The sequence below is a fragment of the Gopherus flavomarginatus genome, chromosome 11 (genome assembly GCF_025201925.1).
Source record: "Gopherus flavomarginatus isolate rGopFla2 chromosome 11, rGopFla2.mat.asm, whole genome shotgun sequence".
Taxonomy (NCBI): Eukaryota; Metazoa; Chordata; order Testudines; family Testudinidae; genus Gopherus; species Gopherus flavomarginatus.
In genome coordinates, this window is record NC_066627.1 from 3,514,144 (window position 1) to 3,540,860 (window position 26,717).

At 47.8% G+C, this 26,717-nt stretch overlaps 2 gene segments (V, D, J or C); both read left to right on the forward strand.

Moving 5' to 3' along the window:
• The window catches only part of LOC127031863 (Ig gamma-3 chain C region-like), a 214,995-nt gene that overhangs the window by 129,449 nt on the left and 58,829 nt on the right, over nt 1-26,717 (forward strand).
• LOC127031889 (Ig lambda chain C region-like) lies at nt 17,159-18,569 on the forward strand. The segment is given in 2 exon segments: nt 17,159-17,742; nt 18,131-18,569. Coding segments are annotated over 2 exon segments (411 nt in total).

Here is a 26,717-nt window from a genome sequence, read left to right on the forward strand (position 1 = left end):
AATTGAAATTGTTCCATTTTTGCACAAAACATTTCAGTTTTCAATCCAAACAAATTAAAATTTTTACACTGATTTAAGAAAAAAAAATTCTGACCAACTCAAATAAAAAGTGCCATGAACCCATCAGCATCTGTCACAGATGAAAATCCAACCTTTTCAGAAAGCTCACTTTGCAATATAGCTCCATTTCCTCCACCCCCAACTCTGGGCTCAGCAGAGTCTTTTCAAAACAAGAGTTGTCCCACAACTACTCATGCTAAAGTCACAGTAAGACACCTCACCGCATCTTGGATACAACTTACATTCACGCAAGTCCCTTCTTTGGCATGAAACGTAAAACCAGATCTCAACCATCCATAGTCATTCAAGATCCCACTGTCATTTCCCCCTTATCCAATTTCTATAGCAGGAAAGAGCAGAAATCTGAGATTTCCCATTCACCCAAGAGATTCAGAGAAGCTTCTGATCTGAATCATCAAAACTTTTGAAGTCTATTCATCGTTACTTTCCATGGTTCTCAGTTCAGGAATCAAAAACCTTCATGACTTGGTCTTCTTCAGTCATTACCACCAACTATTCCTCTTCACTGTTGTTCATTCTCCCATATGCTCCCTTTGCAGTACGAGCATACAGCCTTTAAAGTAGAAGTGTTGGTAGGAATAATGACTATGCTGGTGAAGGGGCGACCAGCGCAAGGACTATGATACATTTGAGTCCCTCTTAATAGTCTCTCAGAATAGGGCTTTCAAGTTGCACAAGCCCCTCTGCATAGAAACTAACATCATCCATTTTCAGTTTGCAACCAAGAACACCCAGAGACGTGCCTGCAGGGAGCAGGTCCTGAGCAATTTATAGGTAGAAATATATTCATACGTAATATTCTGTGGTCAGAGAAGAACATGCATATAGACATGTAGGTCCACAAATATCCCCTTCTCTCTCTCTCCTCCACCTTTCAATGCTTCAATTCTATATTTTTTATGGAATAATTTAGCCAAAGATTTCCAAAGAAGCCAAAGGGGCTTGGATGCACAATTCTCAATTAAAAATAAAAGATTCTCAGGAAATTGGCATCCAAATCCCTCAGGTTGTTTTGAAAAGTCCAGTCTTAAGTTTTTCTGTCTATCGCCAGAGACACTCATCTGCTGTTGGTCTGTCTATCCATTCCCCAACTCCAACTCCTCACCCTTGAATTCAGTGCAAACAAAACCCTCTACCTCTTAAAATATTAGCCATCAAAGACACTTCAGAAACAGCCTCTTAAAAGCATGGGGAGAGATTTTCAAAAGACCCTGAGCAGTGTAGGAAATCCCACTCTTTGTCTCTTTCTTCACCCTCGGGACCATGGAGTTTCTTCATTGGATTAGGCTGTTGAGCTGCCAAGTCCAGCCTCCCAACTCCCATTGAATCAGATCGGGAGCTCCCCAAGTGGAGTCAATGGGCCAGGTCCCCAGCTGGTGTAAACTGGCTGTATCTCCACTGCCTACAATGGAGCAATACCAATTTACACCAGCTGAGAATCCAACTCTACGTCTTCCACAGGGAGGGGAAAGCCCTCCATTGAACCTGGCTGATGACTTGTTCTGGGAGGGAACAGAAATGGCTTGACCTCCCCTGATACCAACACCTCCAACCTATCTACTGGAAACTCAACCTAACCCAATTCCCCTCCCAATGTGCTCCTCATAGCAGTACTCAGAGGTTCCACCGGATGATGCCACCAATTGGTCCTGACCCTGTGTATGTGTGTGTTGTCCAAAGTTTATCTAGATGGGTTCGTGGATGCCGAAGAGGAAGACTTCTACAACCTCTGGACAACAGCCTCCACTTTTATCATCCTCTTCCTCCTGAGTCTTTTCTACAGCACCACGGTGACACTGATCAAGGTAAAGAGGAGATTTGTTGCTGCAGGAGGGGGAGGAGAGGAGAATGCCCTAGTCTAGACTGTGATGCATCAAGGGGAACGTGCTTGGAACTTGAGGTTGGAGCCTAAGGGAGTTAAACACCCAATTCCTATTGTTTTTTAATAGGAGTCAGGCGCCAAACTCCCAGCCTGGCAGATGCACTGGGTTGGATGCCTAGTGGACCCAAATGAGATCACAATAGTACATTAGAGAGGAGGTTGGTTGCAATTGGTGGAGAATCCAGCAGGCAGGCAAAGCGAAGAGAGGGGTCCAAATTTCCAGCCTCAATGACAACGCCATCAACTGTTGTTCTTATTTAGGTCCCTGTAGTCTCATTGTGATAGGCCCTGCATGCACACGAGACACCACAGCCCTTGCACCAAAGAGCTTGCCATCTATTTCTAGAGAAGACAAAATTGTTGCCCCCAATTTACAAATGGAGAACTGAGCAATAAAGCAACTTCCTCAAAATCTCACAGAGTTTTTGGCATGGACAGGACTCTTGAATCCAACCCAGTGTCCTAAACATGGTGCCAGCTGACTTCTCTGCTAAACACTGTCAAAGCCAAACTCCAGATGCACCACCATGTAACTGAGGGATTAACTGAGGCTAGAGAGAGACAGAGGTAGTTGGTTTTGGCCAAGGCTGGTCTTTTCAAGGGAGCCTAAAGACAGAGGAATAAAAAATTGGCCTTTAAATTGGCATCTGTTGCTTAGTGCAAGCACATGTAAGCAAACAGTGTGAACAGATGACACTTGTGCCAAAACCCATGTTCATCTCATCAGTTGCAAATCTGCAGCTCCCATCAAAGCCAAGAAGGAAGGTCTTCTCTTTGATAAAGAAGACCAGGACTCTGTCGCTCACGGAGCTCTCATCCTGATCTCTAATAGCTAGAGACTAACTTAAACCTAGAAGCATGTGGTTTAATATCCTCTCAAAATTATTATCCACGTTGACTGTAACTCTGCATATTTTTGGTATCCACTTAAATATCCAGTCCAACCTAATCTTTGTGAAGTGCTTAGATACCACAACTAGGCTAGGAAGGCAGCATGGTGTAGTGGCTTGGGGCCAGATTTTCAAAGATATTTTGGTGCCTAAATCCCTTTAAAAATCTGACCTTTGGTCACTGGGCTAGAAGCGTAGACTCCTGGGGTCTACTTTGACCTTGGGCAAGTCACATCCACTCTCTGCTACTCTTTCCCCTCCATCTGGTGTCTGTCCTGTCTATTTAGACTGAAGGCTCTTCAGGGCAGAGATGGCTATTATTACAGTGCCCAACGTAATGGGGTCCTGATCTCAGCTGAGACCTTTTCCTGCTACCATAACATAAATCATTACTAATAGGACAGGCGACATAGACATTGATATATCAGCATCCAGGCAACTGATGGGATCATAGATCTCCAGAGGTTAGGAACAGGATGTTCAAAGATGCCCAAGTGGAATTTTGAAAGAAAAACTTTGTCCAACAACTCAGTATGCAAGGTCAAGTCCAATCTGACACGTGCAAATTCAGGAGTTTGTGCAGAGGTGGAAATTTGGAGGCCTAGATGAAAAACTGGTCTTAAAACATCCACTTGAGATTTTCAAATCTCCCGAAGTCATTTAGACTTGGAACTGTGCATCCAGATCCCTTAGCCACCTAGAAAAAAAATCTCAACCTATGTTTTTCTGTCATCTTCTTCTTGCAAGGGTCCTAGAACCAGATTCTGGACCTCAGGCTGAGTAGTATAAGAACCGGAACAGAATAGAGTACAATAAAATATAACAGAACTGCACTGTGAGGAAATTAATGGGATGGCAAGAAAAATAACTAATTACTCAACATGAATAGGCTGGCAGACTTTGGAATTCAGTGAATGTGACTTGTGTCCTACATAATGGTAATTTTACCATTTCAGGTGAAATAAACCCAACAGCCCAAGATTGTTCCAACCAAAGGAGTCCACGGAAAGCAATTTTCCTGAAGAACCATTCCAAACTTTGCTCCATTCTGTCACCTGCATAATTGTTGTGTTCACCTGCCTGTGGAACATTCTCAGACATCCTCTGAATGTAACTGGACTTTCTGTCTATTGTTTATGCTCTTTCCTCTCCATTATTAATGCACGTTTGGCCAGTTTTTTATTTCTTTCTGTCCTGGTAATCTCTGCTTTATGCAAAACGCAATCTCTGCTGGCATAAGAAGTTGCACGTTAATAGATATATGTAATCAAATTGCACAACTTGTTGTTTCCCCAGGCGTTTGTACTTCTCACCCTGTACATATTTTTCATGTTGAAATAAAGAGATTTATTATGTTGACATATCAAGAGCTTTCTTGTGGATCCTTATTGCTCCTTGGTACTCCCTATTACGTGTAAGCATTTCACAGTAACAAATAATTGTTTTCTTTGCCCTTACAGCTCACAGAGTTTAAAGCCAGAAGGGACTAGTAGATTATTTAACCTGACCTCTTACAGAGCACAGCCCAGAGAACTTTACCCAGTAATTCATGCAGTGGAAGAAATTATTCTACTCTGTTATCATAAAAAACCCTATGTGCCCAATACCTTGTGGTTGGACTGGAACTTACCTTTAGGAAGAGACATCCCATCTTGATTTAAAGACTCTAAGTGAAGGAGAATCCATCACCTCCCTTGGGAAGCAGTTCCAATGATTACTTCCTCTCACTGCTAAAAAGTTGCCTTTTATTTCTCCTTTGAATTTTTGCCACCCCTGGATCTTGATACACCTTTGTCTGCTGGATTAAAGGGTCCATTACAATCAGAGATCTTCACCCAGTTGCCTCTGAAATTTCTCTAAGGGTCCGCTAAATAGACTGGACTCTCTAAGTCTCTCTGCGTAAGGCACGTTTTCCAGACCATATATCTGCACCCAGTACATTAAGGTCTTATCTCCGTTTGGTCCAATAGGTATCATGATACTAGAAGAGAGATGAACAACATCAAAGCAGTTGGTAAATACTTGTAAAATTGCTGACACATTAAATGGGCAAAATTAAAATTACAATGCGATTGTGGGAAATTATCCTTTCAAAGCACTACAGAGTTCTGCAACTGTGGTTTAAAATTCTGTAGTAACACTAACACATGACGCAGTATGTTGAGTTGACATTGCAGGATAAGATAAGATAAGAACCTGTCTCAGGTTCTTAGCTGATGCCAACATCACAATGTCTTTCTCTGGTCTGATCTTTTGCATCATTCAGTCTCAGACGTGATAAACCCAGTCACGGTCCAAGATTAAACAAGGTTCAGGGCTTGGTATGCAGAGACCTCAGCTTGTTTAGTACCATGGTAAATGCACCATTAAAAACCCTTTTTAATCTTTTATGAAAAATACAGAAAAGAAGAAAACCAGGTAAAGCCTGTGAAATGTAACGTGTTAAATCCAGCTTTCATTTTAACAACATCCCTGGTTCCCCTTCATCCAGACAGATTTTAGGAGGAAAAAAGCCCTTGTTTGATGGTCTCTTTAGATGGTATCAGAGATAGTAACAACTGTCCTTTCGAGGAAAAGAGACGAAATTAGTTGAGATGGGCTGGGGCTGTCACTGTCGCTGTTCTTGTTAAAATCTGATCCTGTTTCCTAGAAGACAAAGCAAACACACATAAAACGGGGAGGGAAATGACCAGCAAAGATAGAAAATGCAGCTTCTGTCTCTGGGGTTGACTTTCACTTGCAACCTCACTGATGGCAAAACACGGGCATAGCACCCGATCTTACCAGCCACTCCGAGCTATGGCAACCTCGTACCAGCGTAGGGTGTTTAGAACCTTGTTTTCACTTGGCCCTGCTCTGGTCTGATGACAGTGTTGCAGAATGTGCAGTCGTGGCCAGCTAAGCCAGACTTTTATCAGACAGAAGGAGAAAGAGAGAGAAAAGAAGGCAGAAAAGGAAATGAACTCATTATGGGGGCAGGGGGAGACAAAGTCTCACATCCCAGGTAGTGTTTGGAATTCAGCCGGAGCCAGTGGAGGTGGTGGTATCAGCTGGGTCCCTCTCTCTGGTCCAGTCTGGTCAGGACATCTCTCAGGATTAGGTTTAGGGACTCCAAAAGAAAGTGTTAGGCAGAATAGCCCAGCCCCTCATTATATTGTCCACTAATTAGGCCTAATTCCCAACATACCCATTTTGGTTCATTGATTTTTGTCTCACACTATTCTTGTTTACAGGCATGATCCTCACAGTCCTTGAGTTACATCAGTGGGTTTTTCAGCTTGGACTAATTCAGTCTGTCTCCCTTTCATGCCTTTTCCCGTCCACATTTGTTGTTATAGGTTACTGTGCCCTCTTACAAACATACGCTCACTTTTTACAGTCGAGCGCACAATTAGGATAACTTTGTAGGCCCAATTATCGCAACAAAACCCTGCCCAAGAAAAATGTGGATGCTTCTCCGAATGTTTTCTTGTTTTCTCAAGTCTTTCTCCCTAAAGAGATTTCTGGATTTCCCGATCAAACATGCCAAGAAATTCCCATTCTGTTCTCTTCTGGATTTCAGAAGTACAAAGGCAGCCATGAAATTGTTTCCAAGCACCTCACAGCAGTCCATTCAAGGGGACTCAAGGGGAATGGTTCTTATATTGTTATTTTTCCAGATCAATTCACTCCAGAAGGTGAATAACTCACCTTAACTTGAGCAACAGAAGCAAGAAAGATTGAGGAGTGATCTTCTCCTGTCTTCTGACTAACAGGCTTAGCCATTGGCCAGTCCCCTCATGGACAGGCTTAGCCATTGGCCAATGAATCCAGGCTGCAATTTCTACTCTGCTCAATAGCAAGAAAATGGAGACTGCTAGAATTATCACATGGATGTGCTAGTGATGAAGCACAATTAAAAGAGATGGGTGTGACATACAACCGTGCCTTTGCAAGGTAAGACCAGCTCTTCGGTGCAACTGGATTCAGTCACCCCACTCAGCAGAGGCTTACTCGTGTTTGGATTCCACCGGGTGAGACGTAGCTGAGATGCACGTGTTGTAATGGTCCGATGGGTCTGCTGGTAGGTAACAGAGCTGGGAGACTGTAACGAGTGAGAGACAGAAAAAGGATTATTTTATATTAAGACCCTGAGTGTTCAGGTTCTTCTCCAGAAATATGCCTTTAACTTTTCTGCAGAAATAGGCTGGGGAGAGCTCACGAGAACAGGATGTGCAGGGAAAACCCTGGTGTGGAAGGGTGATCCAATGGTTAGTGACCTGGATTCAATTCCAACATTTCCTGCCTGACCTTGGACACGTCACTTACCTGACCTATGCCTCAGTTCCCCATCTGTAAATGAGGATGATGCTATTCCTCCCACCTCAATGGGGCATGTGAGAGCTTAAAGACAGGAAAGTTTGTGAGGTGCCCAGGTGCAATGGTAACGGCTGCCAGAGAAGTACTCAGAATCGAGGCATGTTGCTGCAGAGTCAGAAACGAATAAGTTCAGTGAGCATTTGAGAAGGCTCGTGATGATCTGCTTTGGTTCAAGAAATGTCTGAGGTTTGGGGAGGTGAATAAGCGGCTGTGGTGGAAGGCCAGTGTACCAAAGTTGCCCAGGCCCCCGGGTGGGGGAGGTGAAGTACCAATTCCCATTACTACAATGGAAACCGAAGGGCAGAACCTGTAAATTGTCACAGCTTCATTGACATCAGCATCAGTTCAACTTCTCATTGACTCTCCTGACTAATCACTCCCTGACTTCTTCCAAACATCTCAGGAGCTTGCAATAAAGGGTCTGGCGGGAATGTTAAAAATATTGGGCTTGGAAGGCAGGATGATATTCTGAATGTATTTACAGGGTATCCAGATACAGGGGAGAGCCTTGTGTAGATATGAGAGAGAGAGAGAGAGAGGATGAATATACTTGTACAAAGCTCTCTTCTCTCCCCTGTAGCCACCTTTTCTTTCTTTTAATGTCTCCTGGCAGTTTGTTGTTGTTATACAAAGGGTCTCTTCTCGTCCTTGCTCCTGTGACGGTGGTGAGAAGTAGCTGGGTGGTTCCTCGCACCGTGACTGGTGGTAGAATGTCCACTGCAATTTGACGTGTTTAGAACTGATCGATTGGTAGAGTTTTAGGGCACAAGAAGGGATCGTTGTGATCGGCATGTCCCCCGGCGATTCCTGGCCCAAGCCCCCACCTTCTGGTCGAGCAGAGCAGTTAGAAAGAGAGGCCAAAGCTGGCTTTAAGAACTGTGAGTCCTGGAGAGTTCACCACAGTCCAGAAATCAGGACTGCAACCCCCAAAGTATTGTAAAGCTTTGAAATTTCCCCTGGACCTGTCAGTGTCCCAGAGAGGTGGATTGAAGAGGCCAGAGGCCGAGGTGTATGGTTTGAAAGCTCTGTTTGCACAGAAGGGCAGGGACCGGAGGAGAAAGGGCACGTGTTGAGTTATCTCATCCATCCATGGCTCATGGAGGGCTCTTCCCTAGCTTTAACAAATGGTCTTCTCATCAATAAGCCCCTACCGAAATCATGGCCATGAAAACCATGTCATGGACCATGAAATCTGGTCTTCCCCCATGAAATCTGGTCTTTTGTGTGCTTTTATCCTGTACTATACAGACTTCAAAGAGGAGACCAGTGTTTCTCAAATTGGGGGTCCTGGCCCAAAAGGTAGTTGCAGGGAGGGTCACACGGTTATTTTAGCGGGTTGCGATCAGGCCTGCCGACAGGGGAGGTGAAGGGAGCAATTGCCAAGGGGCCCGGATGATTTGAAAGGGCCCGGGACGCTGGCCCTGTTGCAGCAGCAGCGGCCGGGAGCCCTGGCTCAGGTCAGCGCAAAAGGAGCCAGGAAGGGGCTGAGGGATCAGCAGAGGGTCCGTCGGGGGGACTACTGGCAGGAAGGAGGGAAGCAGGAAACACAATGAACAGAGTCACGGGGCAGAGCTCTGTAGCCTCTGAGGGGAGCTGGGAACCCAGGCTGAACGGTCTTTGTGTGCCCAGCCCAGGAGGGTTTCTCCGGCTGGACCCAGCCCCAGGCTTTGCCGCCCCCGGCCCAACCCGCAGGTACTAGGTGCTGGAGAGACCCAGGGCCAGCGCTGGACAGGCAGGAAAGAGGCACTGCACAAAGGCCCTGGGAGCTGCAGGTCTTGCAGCCCCTGGGGATCTGCTCCCAGGCGGGAACGCGCCTGGGCAGGGCCGGGACAGTGATGGAGCCGCTGCCCTCATGCTGCCTTTGGCTGGGGCAGGCTCTGCCCCGGGGCAGCACAGAGAGAGGGCAGAGCCTGGGGGCGAGGGATCAGAAAGGGACGAGGGGAGGGGAAAGACAGTGTGAAATGGTGGGGGGGTTGAACTATCTCTGTGCAGCCAGGGACGCCCAGGGGCAGCCAAGCTGGTGCTAGGGGAAGGGGAGGGGTAATGAAATCCCCTATTTGGCCACTTCTCTCTCCAAGAGGGAGAAAATTCTCCTCCATTACTCCCTGATTGTCACTGATGGGTATAAAATCCAGGTCGGTTTCTCTCCTTTCCTCTCATGTCAGTGACCCTTTCTCTCATCTCCACCTCAGATTGTGCCCCATTTTCTCTCTAATTCATCTATGTCAATTAAAAATCGCCTCAGGTTTGGGATATTTTCCCATGCGTTTGACCTGCAGCAAAGTGTCCTTTGTCAGGTGGGAAACGATTACCCTGAGTCATTCCCCAAACGGGAAGGGGGTTGGTGGGTGCAGCCCTGAGACGCGGCTGGCCGTTCTCTGCCAGCAACAAGGCCCGGCATGGCCCAGGAAGGCAAAATGGCGGCAAATAGAGACTGCCCAGCCCCAGGTTACCCGCCCCGACCTGCTGCCTCCCACAGCTGCCCAGTGCAGCTCCCCCCAGCCACTAGCTGCTAGTCACCTGCCTACCCCTGCTGCTGGGGAGCGTTCCTGCTCCATGCCCCTCACGGGCCCTCTTAAAATACCTCCCCAAATGGCTCCCTGCTGCCCATGGATGCTGGTGGTGTGGAACTATCACTTCACTTTATTAACTGAACTTTCATATGCAGGTCCCCGTCCCCCAAGCCCCGGGCCCTTTTAAATCACCGGGTGGGCCGCAGGGCTCCCGGGCACATGCGGGGTGGTACCGGCGGCAGCGACGGCAGCCGGACGAGTGTGTGGAAGCCCTGGCCATGCTGGAAGAGCGCGCTGGACCATGTCTATGTGGGCACGGCTTGTGTGTGCGTGGTGTGAACCTCGGCCATCTCCTTCTAGGGGCCCATTGACTGTTCTGCCCTGGGGCCTGGAATTACTGTCGGCGGGTCCGGTTATGGTATTGCCAACCTTACTTCAGAGCTGCCTTCAGAGCTGGGTGGCCGGAGGGCGGCGACGGTTGGCCAGGTGCACAGGTGCAGTGCCATTCCAGGCCACGCTTACGTCTGTGCTCCCTTCAGAGCTGGGCGGCCGGAGGGCGGCAATGGTTGGCCAGGTGCACATGTGCAGTGCCATTCCGGGCCACCCTTATGTCTGTGCTGCCTTCAGAGCTGGGCGGCCGGAGGGCGGCGACGGTTGGCCAGGTGCACAGGTGCAATGCCACACCAGGCCACTCTTACATCTGTGCTGCTGCTGGCAGCGGCGCTGCCTTCAGAGCAGGGCTCCTGGCAACAGCCACCGCTCTCCAGCTGCCCAGCTCTGACCGCAGCACCACCATCAGCAACTGCAAAGAAGTCAGGGTAGCAGCACCGCAACTCCCCCACACAATAACCTTGTGACACACACACACCCCCAGCTCCTTTTTGAGTCAAGACTCCTACAATGACAACACCGTGAAATTTCAGATTTCAATTGCTGAAATCATGAAAATGACGATTTTTAAAATCCTATGCCCATGAAATTGAGCAAAATGGACTGTGAATTTGGTAGGGCCCTAGTTATAAAATACAGGAAGGGAATCGGGGAACTGGCTTCAATTCCCAGATCTCCCACAGACTCCCTCTGTCACCTTGGGGAAGCCACGTCACCTCTCCATGCCTCAGTTTCCCCATCTGTTCAATGAGGGTAATGATGCTCACTTCACACCGGAGAGCTGAGATGGGCTGGACTCAGGTTGTGAGGTGCTTGGGGAATATTTCAACCTTGCAAAGGACCAGAGTCTCCACTCAGCATCACTCGCACAAAGCAGAGCTATTCCAGTGCAGTTGCTCCAGGTTTACACTGGAACGGCCGAGGTCAGAATCCCATTTCTCATGTTTTTCGCCCGTCGCTAGGACACCACTGCACAATGGGAAGTTAAAGGCAGAGAGAAGGTCAGTGACAGGCTCAAGGTCCCACAGCAGCTGGGAACAGAACCTGAGTCCTCTTCCCCCTTTTTGATGGTTTCTCTTGTATTCTCTTTATTTTTCCAGCGGACCCCATAGCCCCCTCCATCTTCCCCCTGGTTCCCTGCTGCACCAAGACTGGCAATGCTCCCCCGGACACAAGCTTGGCCTGCCTCGTAACGGGCTATTTCCCATCACCAGTGGAGATCAAGTGGAATTCGGGCAAAGTGACCCAGGGGGTCACAACTTTCCCAGAGGTGACGGTGAGCAACGGGCGCTTCACCCAGAGCAGCCTGCTGATCATCCCTGCCAGGCCCCAGCAGGGCGACACCTACCAGTGCGATGTGACACATCAAAGGACAGCAACGACCAAGTCGAAGAAGTTCCCTCAGGAGTGTAAGACACGCGGCAGGGGAGGGTGGCACAGCCAGGCTGAGCTTTTCAAAGCGCCTAAAGGGTCTGGGAGCCAGTGAATCTTAATCCACATCCCATAGGCGCCTTTGGAAAAACCTCAGCCTGAAAGTCTGGGGAAAGTTTGGCCCAGTGTTGAAACACACTGAGCCCTGGTGCTTTGTCACTGCAGATCTCCTGCCCCCAGCGCCCCCTCCATCGACCCCTGAACGAGGGAAACCTTAGGGTGAAAGGCGCCTGGGGCAGAGACCTACGTTCCACTAAGGGGGGGATTTTTCAGCCCTGCCTAAAGGATTTAGGCACCTGGTTCCCATGGGAACTTGGCATGCGAATCCCTTAGGCACCTGGGAAATCTGAGACCCGCAGCCGGGCTGAAATGGCACCTAAGCCGCATGCTGGCCCCTCTGCACAGGGGAAATCTTTGGCTCACTGCCTTTCGCCCTCACCCTCACCCAAATCCAACCCAACCGCCTCTCACTGGGGGAGGCAGAACAAAGCCCATTCGCTGCATCCAAAGTCCAAAGCCTCAAAGCAAAACCAGTGCAACTCAGAGCCCAGGGTCCCGGCCACCAGAGCCCCCCAGCGTTCAGCCGGCTGCATGGGGAGCACCCCCCTTTCCCACTAGGCCACCTTCCCTGCATGGTTCCTAGGCCTCCTGCCTGTCCACATCTAGAGATTCCCCCTCAGGCGCTTTCCTCAGCACTGAGCCAGAAGCTTTCCCTGATATAGACAGCAGCAAGCAGCCCCATGGGACTACAATTCCCAGGAACCACTGGCCTTAAAGGGGCTATACCCCCTTCCGAGCTAGCACTGGTACACCTTTGTCATGGAGCTGGGTGTGTTCCTTGCACTCTGGCTGTTCTGAGGCATCTTTTGAAATGGATACAAGCCCAGAGCCACAACTCTAGGCATTCTGGGGTCCGAACTTCAACGGGTGTAAATCAACTGATCTCCTCTGAAGTCAGTGGCACTGAGCTGACTTATGTCAGCTGAAGATTTGACCCTTTGTCCATAGTCAGACACAGTCAGTCCTCTCCCAGGTTTTCTTCTGATGCCATGTCATGCTGTACAGCGCCACGGTCCCCCTTAAATAGGGGACATTAATTGAGGGAAACATGTTCAAATAAACAAACACAGCTCAAGTTCCAGCTTTGTCCCAGCTGTTTATCAGGGAGAACACACTCCATGCAGCACGTGCAGGAAGAATGCCTGGAGGCTTTTAATATTTGCCTAGATGATTTAAGAGCCCTGTTCCCATTTGTTTTAATCCCTTACATGGCTGTGAAAAATCTCAGTCCTGGAGGCTGATTAAAGTACTCAGTGTAAACGTACCACAACAAGGCTGGTGTTACTCGTGCTGGGAGGACTGTAGAGTTATCCCTCTCTCTGGAAGGGAGCTGGGGATCTACAGAGAGTAACACTGGACTGTGTTTTCCCCTCTCTCTGCTCTCAGGGTGTGGTTTGACAAAGCCACCCGAGGTTCACCTCCTGGTGCCCACCTGCGAGGAGAGCTCCACAGAGAGCCAGCTGGAGCTGGTTTGCCTCCTCCTGAGCTTCAAACCCGACCAAGCCAACGTGAAATGGCTGGTGAATGGAAAGGAGAGCAGCCCCCCCACCCAGGCCTTTTCCTTTGCAATGGGCACAGATGGCTTCTACATGGGGCAGAGCCGCATGAACGTCACCAAGCAGAGCTGGGAGAAGGGGGACGTCTACACCTGCCAAGTGACCCACCCAGCAGTGGGAGCAGAGCTCTCCATGCACAACACCAGCAAGTGCTTGGGTGAGGGGCTGGGCCCGTGCATGGCGGGGAGGTGCGGTGGAGAGTTACTGAGAAACCAGCCCTGCCTAAGGGTAGGTGGGACTTCACCTAGACCCCAATGTGATGGGAGACATAGGAGTGCCATAGAGAAACTGGTGCTATAGGTGGATGGGAAGAGAAAGAGATACCAGGGCTGGCTGGATGGGAGGGACACTAGGAGTGTTCTGCTGGAGATGGAGGGATAGATTAGATTAAATTAGATTTCAATCATCTTTTTCTGCCTTTCCACATTATTTGAACTGGTCAATGACATCTCTTTGCATTTCTCAGCCTGCCTCAGAAGCTTACTTGACCCAACCATCTACTTAACCAAACCCTCCTATGAAGATGTCATCAAAAATTCTGGTCATGTTACCTGTCTAGTTCTGGGCTATGACTTAGCAGCCAGCAGAATCGCATGGAAAGTGGATGGGCAAGTCAGCTTTGCGGTGAAGACAGAACCCCCAGAGAAGAACAGCAACGGGACCACCAGCCTGGTCAGTTCTCACCCTGTGTCGCTGGCACAATGGGGACAAGGCACCCAATTTACCTGCGAAGTGACCACACCTTGTTCTGGAGAACTAACACAGGACATAACCATGAGCAATACAGGTGAGGAGCCTTGGCATCTCAAAGGGAAAGGCAAACTCCAGTCACTGTGAATTGGAATTAGAGGGTGAAACTCACCCCACACACATCCTAAGCAGTCTTTATGTCCCAGTTAATCCCCCAAATAGGACTTTAGCGGAGCCTAGGCCCTCAGCACAGGACTGTATTTCAGCCGTAATTAATATTTCCCCTGTGAATCTCTCATTCAGGGGATCACCATTAATATCCAGTGAGAGGTTTTCCCAGTACTCACTGTCTTCTTATCACTGAATTCCAGCTCCTCCAAGAATTTCTTTCCCTCATCTCCCTGGGAAACAGGGATGTGGCCTGTTAGGGACTCAGTGTCCTATTTGTGACTCTGATCTGATGTGCATATGTACTTCTTACCTCTGGAAATCACGCTGGTGTTTGTCGACCGCCATCTGCCCTTTCAGGGATGTTTCTGGTGAGAATCTCTCAGAGTGTCCAGTGAAGTTAAATGCCCAAATCCCATTGAAATACCCAAGGTCTCAAATCCCTTAGCCAGCCTTTGAAAATCTCAATTGTGTTGAATTTTGCTGTGAGTGTTTGAAGGAGGGAAGACGCTCCATCGGAGTGAGAAATTGGGTTGGTGACCCAATGTTATGATGATGCATGGTGGAGACTTGGGGTGAAGAAGCGATAGTGTGTTCAAGGTTTGGGGTGAGGGTTCAGGATTGGGATGCAGAAATAGCTCAAAGCCCTGTGTCTATTTCCATTACTGAAAAACCAAGCTGAGGATAAAGATTGGGAGGATGATGAAGATGATGTCAATAACAATGAAGAAGGAAATTAAGATGTTGAAGGAAAAAAAGAGAAAGAACGTTATAATGCTGGAGAAGATGAAGATAAAGAGGAAGGAAGTGATTATGAAGACAATGATGGTAAAGAAGATGAATATGATGACGGTGATGCAGACCAAGAAGAGATGATGTTAAGTTGTTTCCATTTAAGGATGAGGGGAAAGCTCAGGACTTCATTTGAATGTTTGGGTGAAGGTCTAGGCTCTTTGAGCTTCAAGGGAGATGATGCTCAGTGGTTGGGTTTTTATTTTGCCTGGTCTAGCTTCACACGTACCCTGAACAACCCTCCCTGGCCCCTTCACACAGCAATAGCTGCTGGAGCTACGTCCTTAACTTAGACATCCAAAGCAAGTCTTATTCTTCTCTTACCCCTCTTCCTTTTCATTTAGGCATCAGGAAGAAGGAGCCCTCAGTCACCATCTCCCGAGCCTACCACGAAGACATCTCCGGGAATAGAGTCTCCTTGACTCTCATCTGTGAAGCTAGTGGCTTTTACCCAGAAGAGATCAGCATCTCATGGTTGAAGAACAACTCCCCAGAACTCAAGTCGAGTTACAATAATGGCCCTGTGTCAGGAAGTGGCACTTTCTCTGCCTACAGCATCCTGAAGGTTGACAAAAGTGTAGGAGCAGTAAATTACACCTGCGTGGTGCATCACCCGGCCATGGAAGAGCCCAAGAAGGTTGTGGAAAAGGTGTCCCTCGGTAAGTGGATTCTCAGGGGCAGGTGTTAATTTGGGGATGTCCACACACTTTCTTTCCCCAACCAATGGCATGAACAGCTGCATGACTCCATGTGAGCCCTGGTGAGGAGGGTGGCAATGAAGGATTTCTATCTCCATTATGGTGCCATATTTGGTGAAACCAAGAACTGCATGATTTATTGCAACCCGAGCTGGGTAGGGAATGTCCCCTCCACTCCAGTGCAGGAAATTTCCGTTTTCCTCCAAGGCATTATCCAGTCTGAAATTCCCCAAGCAATGGGAATCCCAACTCACCCCGTGAGTAGTTGATTCCACAGCCTCACGGACCCCATCACCAGTAAAGGAAGTGCAGGAAAACTGTCCTAATTGCAAGAGGGAATTTCAGGGCAGGAGCAGAATGTAATCTCATTGGGCTGTGATTTGCCCAAGACATTGGGATGGACACTCTTGCTCTTGGGGAAAGTTCACAGAGGTCTTTCATGGCTGGGAGGTGGTTCACAGAAAAATTTCTTTCCTTCTTAACCATGGATCCCCCTAGGAGTTGTTTGCTTCACAGTTAGACATGGATTCTCATGGTGGAAGATTCACAATTTTGTCCTTATGGTCCCTTCTTATTCCTCCAATTTGTTGTTGGCATATTGGAAATGCCTTCATGTATCTGCAGCCATGACAGACACCCAATAAAAATTGTGCTCAAGGGAAATGTGAGCTGGAATGGGGCAGATTCTGTATCAGATTCAGAAGCTGATGAGTGCATGCAAGCACAGGAAAGAAACCCCTCAGCTCCATTGCCCCACTGTGGGGCTTGGGCATCCATGTGAAGGTGGAATCTCAACTCCTGCAGCATCTAATTTACAATGCTAATCTCAACAATGTTCGATAGAGCAGACATCAGCCTCTAGGCTGCACTTCAAAGGCAGCAACTCCAAATGCCCCACACAACTGAATGGAGACGCTTCCATTCAACTCAGTAGGTCCACACACCCGTGCACATTTTGGATTTGTTGGTGACTGTGCCACTCCAGGAACCTGCGTGAGTTTCTCTCTTGCCCACTTTCCTTGATGCTCCTGCATGTTGCCTCATGAAGACAACCCCTTCTTTTCTGTCGCAAACCCTCCTGAGGGACTGCTGTCACTCCATGCAGGTAAGTCAGCCCTTTCCTACTTTGTCTATATATATCTACTTGATTTTCCCTTTTGAGCAGCCTGGCTGCTATCAGATTATGCTCTGGTTTCTTTGCAGCCTCGACCAATCTACAAAGACCCACGGTTGAACTCCTGCAGTCCATAGACCTGGAGAAGAAAATTGTGACATTGAAGTGTATTGCGTATGACCACAGGCCCAAAGGAGTGACAATCAAGTGGCAAGGAAAACCACACCTTGCAAGTGAGTGAAGGATGGAGGATGGTCCATACAGAGCTAGCCACCACTTTGAAACAACTATGGACAAATGGGAAGAGACAAGTTACACTCGTGAGGAGGAGCATACAGAGCCAGAGCAAAAGGCGACCAAGAAGACCATCAGCAAAGGTGAACTATAGAATGATCTACTGTAGCAGCAATATTTATTTTCCTGGCAATGTGATAAAGGCCTAAATGTACCAACTGGCTTATTCAGAGCATCAGGGAGAGATGATACAGGAATGGAAGGACCAATCATGGATGGGATGTTGGGGTGTTGCGCTACATATCCACATAGTCTTACACATATGGCAGCGAGGCTTGGATACCAAACTAAACACGCTAATGGGTTCATTCCAGCATGGCAATTCTTATCTTTTCTGGAGTAGAAGGGGATGGGAGTCATTGGATGAATGGATGGATGGATGGAGAGAAAGAGAGAGATGAGCTGTGTGGGGGTAGATAGCTAGAGAGATGGACAGACAGACAGATCAATGATTCTGGAGGGTTTCTGTCAGCACCCCCTTGTGACTCTGTTTCTCCCTGAAGCCTGGATGCTCCCCAGTGCCCCCACAGTGACACTTCACATCCTGCCCCCCTGCCCAAGCCCAGGAGCAAGTGACACTGTCACCTTGCTCTGTTCCACCAGCGGCTACTACCCCGGGGGCCTGCAGCTGACCTGGCAGGCAGGTGGGAAGGAGAGAGAGGGCACCCAGCTCAGACTCCTCCAGGGGAAAGATGGAAGATTCAGCTCCTTCAGCGACCTGATGATGTCCCAGGCAGAGTGGGACGAGCCGGGGGAGTACAGCTGCCATGTGACCCACCCTTGGACCGGTAGCCCCCAGCTCAGTACTATCAGCAAGTGTGCAGGTGAGTCAGCTCCCCTAATGCTCCCTTGGCCCCTTGCCTTCCCCCTACCTCCTCCCCCTCCACTCCCTGACCCCATTTCCCCTTCTTGCTCCCCCACTCCCTCATCTCTGCAGCCCCCTCTGCTCTCCACCCTGATCCCCCCATCCCTTCCCACTTTGCACCCCTTACCCCATCTGGATCAGGCCTGGTCTACCTTTCCCTGCTCCACAAACCCCTCACTTCTCCCCCTGGCATCCCTGTCCCCCTGATGCTGCCCTGCTTCTGCTCTGCACCCCTCACCCTACCCCGAGCAGCTTCCTCAAACTCTATCCCATCCCATCCCTCCCTGCAGCCTCTCCCCACTGCCACACCATCTGAAAGACATATCTACCTTTCTTCTCCACTCCAGCCTGCCAGGGGAGCATCCCCCTGCCCAACCTGTAGCTCCTCAAGCCATCCCTGCAAGCCTTGCTCACTCGAGGCAAAGCCCTCCTGACTTGCCTGGCAGTGGGCTATGAGCTGGGCCAAGCAAAACTCACCAGGGAGCTGGACAGTGCCATCTGGACTGCAAGTGCACCGTGGGAGAAGCCAAAAAACACAGCAACCATACCCAGAGTCTCCTGAGCCACCTAGCCATCCCCAGGGAAACCTGGGCCTCTGGGAGCAGCATTCTCTGTAGAGTGACTCATCCCTGCTCGCTGTTCCAGGGCATGGAGAAGACCATCCAGAAGCTCAGGGGTGAGAGAAGGAGAAGAGACTCAAACAATAATCAGTGACTTTGCCCAATGCTTTATAGGGGGTAGGGACAGGGACACCTCCCACTCCTTACTGAAATACAGCCACCTTCAGGAAGGGGTCTGGTACCATAAGGCCCAGAGAGAGAGAGATGCAGTCATGGATGGGTGGATGGATGGATGGATGGATGTTTATGGAGATAAACAGAGAAGAGGAAGAACAGATACGTAGATGACAACCAATAGGAAAGGACAGCGAGAGAGAGTCCAACACCCCAAATCCTGTAGCACAGCACTCTCTAGTACAGAGCTGGCAAATAAGCCATCTAATGTCCCCTACTTGGATCTGGATCAGAGATGGGACCCCCAAGAGGGGAAAGACCCCATGTCTCATTCCCTACCCCTGAGCCAGCCAATTCCCTGCCCTGGGGCTGATCAGAGCCACCTAGAGGGGAGATGTCCATATCCAATTCCCCAACTCCATTGACTTCAGGGTTTCAAGGCACTCTTGATAAATTCACATTGCGCTTCCCCTCCATACAGGTGCCAGCATAGCCAAGGCTCCTTCTGTATCCCTCCTTCTCCCATCGCCGGTGCGACCCAGCCCCAACGCTGAGGTGTGGCTTACCTGAGAGGTCTCTGGTTTCTTCCCATCCGAATTGCTCATCGAATGGAAAAGGGACAACCACAGCATCGAGCCCTCTGGATACATTACTCTGCCCTCAGTGGCTGAAGAGAGGAATTCCCAAAGCTACCTGAAAAACCCAGGGTCTCAGTGGGAAAGTGGGGTTGTATATACCTGCATGATAGGGCATGATTTCTTGCCGTCTATGCACTGCACCAGCAGGACTGTTAGGTGAGTCTAGATGCCAGAAAGAATTCCCTAGCAGTGGAAGAGTTGGTGTGCTCTGCAAGTCTGTGGAACCATTTTCCCTAAGGGAAGGGAGAACCCATTTCTCAGGCTTTCTAAAACTAGGATTGGGTGCCCCCTCTGGGGAAATCAACTAGAAGGAACAATTCGATAATGACTTTTATCTCAGTCTGATGATACTGTGGAGGGATATGAGGGTGCATATTGTGATCTAGTGATTTCTCGTCATGATATGGTGATGTCTAGCGTCACACCCCTGCATTGTGGTGTTGCTATGTGATGTAGCTGTGTTGCGACATGGTGGCTTTATGGCACAGAGTAATTGCACACCAGCATGGCATGCTTTATGCTGCATGGAAACGTGACACACTATCAGGACACACTTTGTCATGACGTGTTGTTATTATGTCACAGTTAGATCTTACTTTGTCACTTCATGATATTTTGTCATGACATTGCTATTTTTTCATTATGTAGTGATACATAGACATGAGTTGTGATGTCTTTTCATCATGGGATGGTGTCTCACCACGACTTGGTGGTAATTTCTGGTGATTTATTGTATACTGCACTATAGTGATATGTTGATTTTTCTTTGTTGTATGATGTCTTCTCAAGAGATGCTGATATTTTGGCCTGCTAGGATTATACTTTTGTTAATGTTTTGCTGTAACCTGACAGTGTTCTGTCATGACCGTGGTTATTCATGATGCCATGACCTGTTGTCTTGATGCTGTGTTGTGAAATGTTGACATCTGGCTGTGACAAAATAAAGAAGAGCCAGGATGCACTGATGCTGCATCTCAACATGATGCAGTTGTATCATGGAACAGTGTTTGTATTGCATTGCAGCATAGCATGAATGCACCTAGATTCAGCATTTGCACTGCCCCTTGATACAATATGATGGAAAAATTGTGTCACGGTTTACTTATGTGTGTTGGCACAGCAACTCAACACCATGCAGTTGCTTCATGACATAGTGTTTGCATCACACCTTGGCCTAGTTGCATAGCAGCATCTGCATTGTAGCATGACCTGAGACAGATCTCTTGCCACCACCCATGGTTTGCATTGCATCATAGCATGATACCATTGTGTCACGACTCAGCATTTGCGTTACAACATGACATGATGCAATTGGGTGTGACTATGGAGCATTTGTATTGCAACCTAAGTATCACCACATTATTATGATAATCACCCAAAGCCATAGGGCGGCATGGTCTGCACTTTCAGCGTTTGCATCTGAAGAGCTTGGTGGTTAGATATTTCCACTGAAGCTAAATCCTTCACCATCCTGGCCTTTTCCTTCTACACAACACCCACATTTCTAGGTGTAACTAGAGCTTACCTTCTCTTCAGCTTTCTAGCTTCCCCAACACCTTCAGCATCCTCCCCCCCATCCTTCTGCATGAATTAAATTGCAACAAAAAGCCACTCCTTTGTTTCAGATTTCCTGGAGCCATCTCCCCCAACAGTCACAGTCTTCCGCACACCAGACATAGGTGGGCATGAGAATCTGACCTGCTTTGCCACTGGCTTCTACCCAAAGCACCTAGACATGCAATGGACTGTCAACAATCAGCAGCTCAGCTGCAGCTTTCCCTCCTCTCCGACGGCCCTGGGCGATGGGAGGTTCCAGCAGAGCTGTCAGCTGGTGTTCAGAGCGGCTGAGAGGAGCACGCTGAAGCCCTACACCTGCACTGTGACCCATAGCTCCACTAAGATGATCCTGAAGACGGTGCTGCACTCTACTGGTAAGCACTGAGCAGGACTTAGCTCCACAGGCTGAGACAGTCCATGCTCCCTAGGGGATTGAGGTGACATTTATGGAAGTTGTGTGTCCAAAATCTCTTCTTCCTTTTTGGGTGTCTTTTCTCTGGCCACAGCTTCCTGTCATTATCCCCTTCTCAACAATGCCCAGACTCATGTTCATGAAGGCCTGCCCCTTTTTGCAACTTTCATCTCATTTCTTCCTTTAGGTCTAGGAATATTCCCCTAATTTCTCCATATGCATGTCATCGGCAAAGATTGTTTGTCAGTTCTCAGTCATGAATTGTCCAGCATCAGTAGTCATCTTGCAATTATCATCCGTCAGTACTCTTATGTCAGGTCTCACTTACCAAAAGTCGATTCTCAATTATCAATCATTGAATTGATGAAAATCAATTCTCAGTCATCATTTATCAATTCTTAGTTATGAATTGCCAAGTATTAAAAGTCCATTCTCAGTTATCATCTATCAGTTCTTAGCTATTAGTTGTTGGATATCAAAGTCAATTCTCAATGATCAGCCTTCACTTCTCAGTTTCAGAGAAGACCACAAGAATGATTAAAGAATTAGTGATGTTTATTCTATTTATCTTGACAAGAGAAGGTTAATGGGTAGGGCTCTACCAAATTCAGTCCATCTTTGTAAATTTCACCGTCATAGAATTTTTAAAATCTTAAATTTTGAGGTTTCAAATATTTGAACCTTAAATTTCTTGCTGTTGTAACAAAGGATGAATATGTATTTAAAAACAGCAAAAAATAACCACGTAAAGCCCTTAAGAGAGCATTTCTCAAACCTGGGGTCCCAACCCAAGAGGCGTTCACAGGATTGCTTCTGCCCTTCCTTCAGAGCTGGGCAGCCAGAAAGCAGCTGTCCAGACGCCCAGCTCTGAAGGCAAGGCCGAAGTAAGAGTGGCAATACCTCAACCCCCCTACAATAGCTTTGCAGTCTCTTTTGGGTCAGGATCCCTAGTTTGAGAAGCACTATGTACTTTTCTATACTTTTACCCTATAGTATAGTATAGGTAAAAGTACACAAAAGACCAGATTTCACGGAGAGACCAGATTTCATGGTCTGAGATGTATTTTTCACGGCCATGAATTTTGTAGGGTCCTATTAATGGGTGACTTAATCACAGTTCATAAATAGCTACAGATGGAAAAAATTGATAATAAAGGGCTCTAAATTTAGTAGACAAAGGTAGAGCAAAATCAAAATGGCTGGAAGTTGAAGCTAGACAAATTCAGACTGGAAATAAGGTGCACATTGTGAGTAATTAAGCATTGGAAAAAGTTACCCATAGGATATGGATTCTCCATGATTGGCAATTTTTAGATCAAAACAGGATGTTTTTCGAAATGATCTACTCTAGTTCATGCAGCGAGTAGCTCAGGGAAGTTCTCTGGCCAGTGTTATGCCAGAGGTCAGACTAGATGATCACAGTGGTCCATTCTGGCCTTATATCTATGAATCTATGAATGTGTGACACACCAGGCCAGCAGAAGCTGAGCAGCTCAGAAAGACATGCCCTAGGCTCTAAACTTTAAGGACCCATAATCCGAAAATCCCCCAGTGACTGGGCAGGTAGCGTTATGTGTGACAACGTCCTCGATGGTTGACTCCACAGGCTGCCGGGAACCAGCATTGCCATCTGCCTACATCCAGCCCCCATCTTTGAAAGAGCTTTTCATGAACAAATCAGCTTCTGTGATGTGCAAGACCTTCCTGGCCAATGCCAGTATCAACTGGACAATGGACGGTGAGCTGGCGGACCTGGGAGCCGTGAGGATGGAGCAACTCAACGGCAGCACCTGGCTGCAAAGTTGGCTGCAGGTCAACCTGAGTGAATGGAACTCCACCGAGACCGTCAGATGCCAGATCAAGAGTGACTTGGCGGAGAATGTGCTGGGCATCAGCCCAAAGAATGGTGAGGACTTAGGGGAAAGGTCCTCTGTCCTGACCATCCCAGAAGGACCCTGGATTAACTGGAGCTATCCAAAATCACACAGGAGACTAGCCCATGGGAACGTTCACTTAGCTGGGATGGACTGTGGGGTTAGGGTTAAAGTTAGGACACTAGCTAGGAATAGATTTTAAGGGTAGGGCTAATTTTAGAGGGCAAGATGGGGATGGACTGTCAGGGAGAGCCCTGCGCCTGCTGGGGAATGGACTGTAGGTTTAGGGTTGGTGATAAGGAACTAGATAGGGATAGATTGTAGGCTTAAACATTGTAATTCCTAAGTTCCTTTGTGCATCCAGGCCTCAGATACTGCAGTGATGGGTGCCAATATTAGATAGATAGATAGATAGATAGATAGATAGATAGATAGATAGATAGATAGATAGATAGATAGATAGATAGATAGATAGATATGGGTGAACAGGAGAGAGAAGGAGTGCTATCATCCAATAATGGATGCTATATTAGCCTTGAATTGATCCCCTTATCTGGTAAGCACTTTCTTAGTGCCTTGGAATCAAAACCACCTTGAATGACTTTGTTGACCCATGATACTTTATATTCAATTATGCCGTTCTTGTGCTCTCTCTCCCCACCACACTCCTCCAATGCTGCAGGTTCCTTGAAGGCTCCAACCATCTACCTTCTGTCCCCATCCTCAGAGGAAATCTGCAGCAACCAAAACCTCACTCTTCACTGTGTCGTCAAAGACTTCTACCCTGGTGAGGTCTCCGTCTGGTGGCAGGAGAAGACAGCCCAGACGGAGGTCGACATCCTGGCCGATGACGAGAACCACAACTGTGACCATAACAGCCAGCAGTGCTCAGTGATCAGCAAGCTTGAGGTGTCCAGGAGCAGATGGATTCTGGGGACTTCCTACAGCTGTCTAGTCGCCCACCTCTCCTCTGAAGGGATTATAGCAAGAAGTGTCAATGTTCATACTGGTAAAACACACCTTAGCTGCTTCATTCATGCCCCAAAATCCACTCTGCACCTCAACCAAAAGATTCCTCTGTTGGCTGCCCCTCACGCCTTCCAATCTGGCCTCTGCTTGTTCCCTATGTGTGTTTCCTTTGACTCAGTCTAGATGAAGACATCATTCACCTGCCTTCTTTCTGTACATTCCACAAGCCTATTAAAGCAATAACCCAACTACACCTATGGGGAATTTTGCTCTTATCTGTGGTCTCCTACCTCTTCTCCTGCAAGTATCTGGAGGACATGATGCAAAAGATGGAGAGGAATTTATTATTATTATTTATTATTATTATTATTATTATTATTATTGAAATGTCTAGAGGTGCCTGTCACAAACTGAGGCCATGTTGTGTCAGTTCACTATACACACCTATCATCAATAGCCTAGTCAGGGGTAAACCCAGGTAAACGGAGTTTACTCCCTTCTCACTTGGGGAATATGGAGTTTAGGTTAGGTTAGTTTACTCATTTCGATGTTTACCACTACACAACTGCCTACTCTCAGGACCAGATTTTCAAAGGTATTTCAGTGCCTAACTCCCACTGATTTCAAAGACCTTTGAGGACCCGGGCCTAGGTGAGTAGGCAGCTAACTCCATCTGAAATGAATCTATTTCTTTAAGCACCTAATTATATTTAAGACCCTAGCCCTTATTGTTAAGCAGATTTTCAAAGATGTCTTGGATATATGGATACCCAATTACCATTCATTATGAGGATTGGACATCCAAGGACATTAGAAAAGTTTGAAAATCCCACACTAATGGGATAACTAAAGGAAGAAGGATTTGCTTGTGGTAAAGTCATTGGGCTGGGACTCCTGGGTTCTTTTCCTCTCTCTGCCACAGCGTTGCCTTTGGGACATTGGGCAAGTTATTTATGGACTGGGTTTCAGAAGTTTGCAGCTCCATTCAAAGCCATTAGAAGCTGCAGGGGCTTCGGCATGTCAGCATTCTCCATGTGTCTAGAATTCCTACATCAAGGAATAGTTGTGAGGCACTCACACACAAGAGTGATGCAGGAGGTCAGGTTAGATTATCATAATGGGTCCTTCTGGTCATAGAATCTACGGGAATAGATAGATAGATATACTCATTTAGACTCTAGATAGGCAGCAGTTATTATATCAGAGCAGGCAACTGGTCCATCTAACCTGGCATCCCATCATTCACCCATGAAGTCTTGTATACTGCCTTGATGGGAGACTTATAAGTAGAGGACAGTAAAGTTGGGGGAGGGTGGAATAATGAACAGAGGTTGGGAACATTCGCTAGAACCAATTGGGGAAATCTCTGAAGCTGTGGAATCATCTTCCCAGGGGGATACACCCTATTCCCTAGAGGTATCTGGGGTCTGCAGAGTCACCTCTACATGGGGAAGGGGAGAGACCCTCATCTTGTGCTACTCTTAACACAGAAGCCCTAATGGAAGCATTAGCATTGGAGAGGTGGCACTGAATGAGTCCCTCCCTATCAGTCATATCCCCATCCCCCAATGACCCTGGCACCTCCTGTCTTTTGGGCAGAGTCCTGGCACTGCTCCGTCCTGAGCATCAACCGCTGCAGCATCCGAGACGACAGCATGGATGACTACAGTGAGTTGGACGATGCCCAATGTGTGTGGACCACAGTCTCCACCTTCATCGCCCTCTTCCTCATCACGCTCTTCTACAGCGGATTCGTCACCTTCATCAAGGTGAAAAGGGGGCTTGGGCATGAACCAGGAGAGGATGGGTGAACCTGGGCTGGCTGAGAAAGAGCTACCAATCCATCTACCCGCCTACAATGTCTGTCTCTCTGTCTATCCCTATACACCCCCTCTATCTATCTATCTATCTATCTATCTATCTATCCCCAGACATCTCCTCTCTCTATCTATCTATCTATCCCCATATACCCCCTCTATCTATCTATCAATCCCCAGACATCTCCTCTCTCTCTCTATCTATCATATACCCCCTCTATCTATTTATCTATCTATTTATATCTCCCTCTCTCTCTGTTTTCACAGGTGAAATAGGCACCACTCTCTCCACACAGTGAAGAAGAAGGGATGGGGTCCAATCTGCCCCTCTGTTTGCAGTTCTTTTGCCCACTTCCATTTCCCTGCCTATCCATAGCGGCTGGCCTGACCTACAGGGTAGATCATCTGGCCATGGTGATCTCCCATTACTTCCAGAGACACATGAAGAAAGAACATCAAAGAAAGGCCTTCACTGTTCCCGCCCATTTTATGAAGGCCAAGAACTATGCATACTCCATGCTAAGGGAGAGAAAGTGGGTAAAGACGTCTCCCAAAAAGATTCTTTTGATAGTTCTCTGTTCTTTCTCTCAGCCTTACCATATCAGCTCCCTAACCCCTCAAAAAATTACCTGAGCTCCCCTCTGTGCTGCTAAATCTTATTCTGTACTACCCCTCCTGAGAGTCTTAGGGGGTCACGGTTGGGGACCCAATACACCCCCCCATCTTTCACAGGGCTTCTAAGGTGGGAAACAAACCCCACTCCATTCAAGGTTGCCAAGGACCCTGGGACCTCCTAGGGTAATACACACATACCCCCGTCCTAGGACAGAGATGGAGCCAGTTGCAACAATCTGCATCCAGAAAAAGCCAGCTCACAGCCACTCCATGCTATCCAACCTCGCAGAATTCATCCTCTTTCCTGTTTCTCCACTC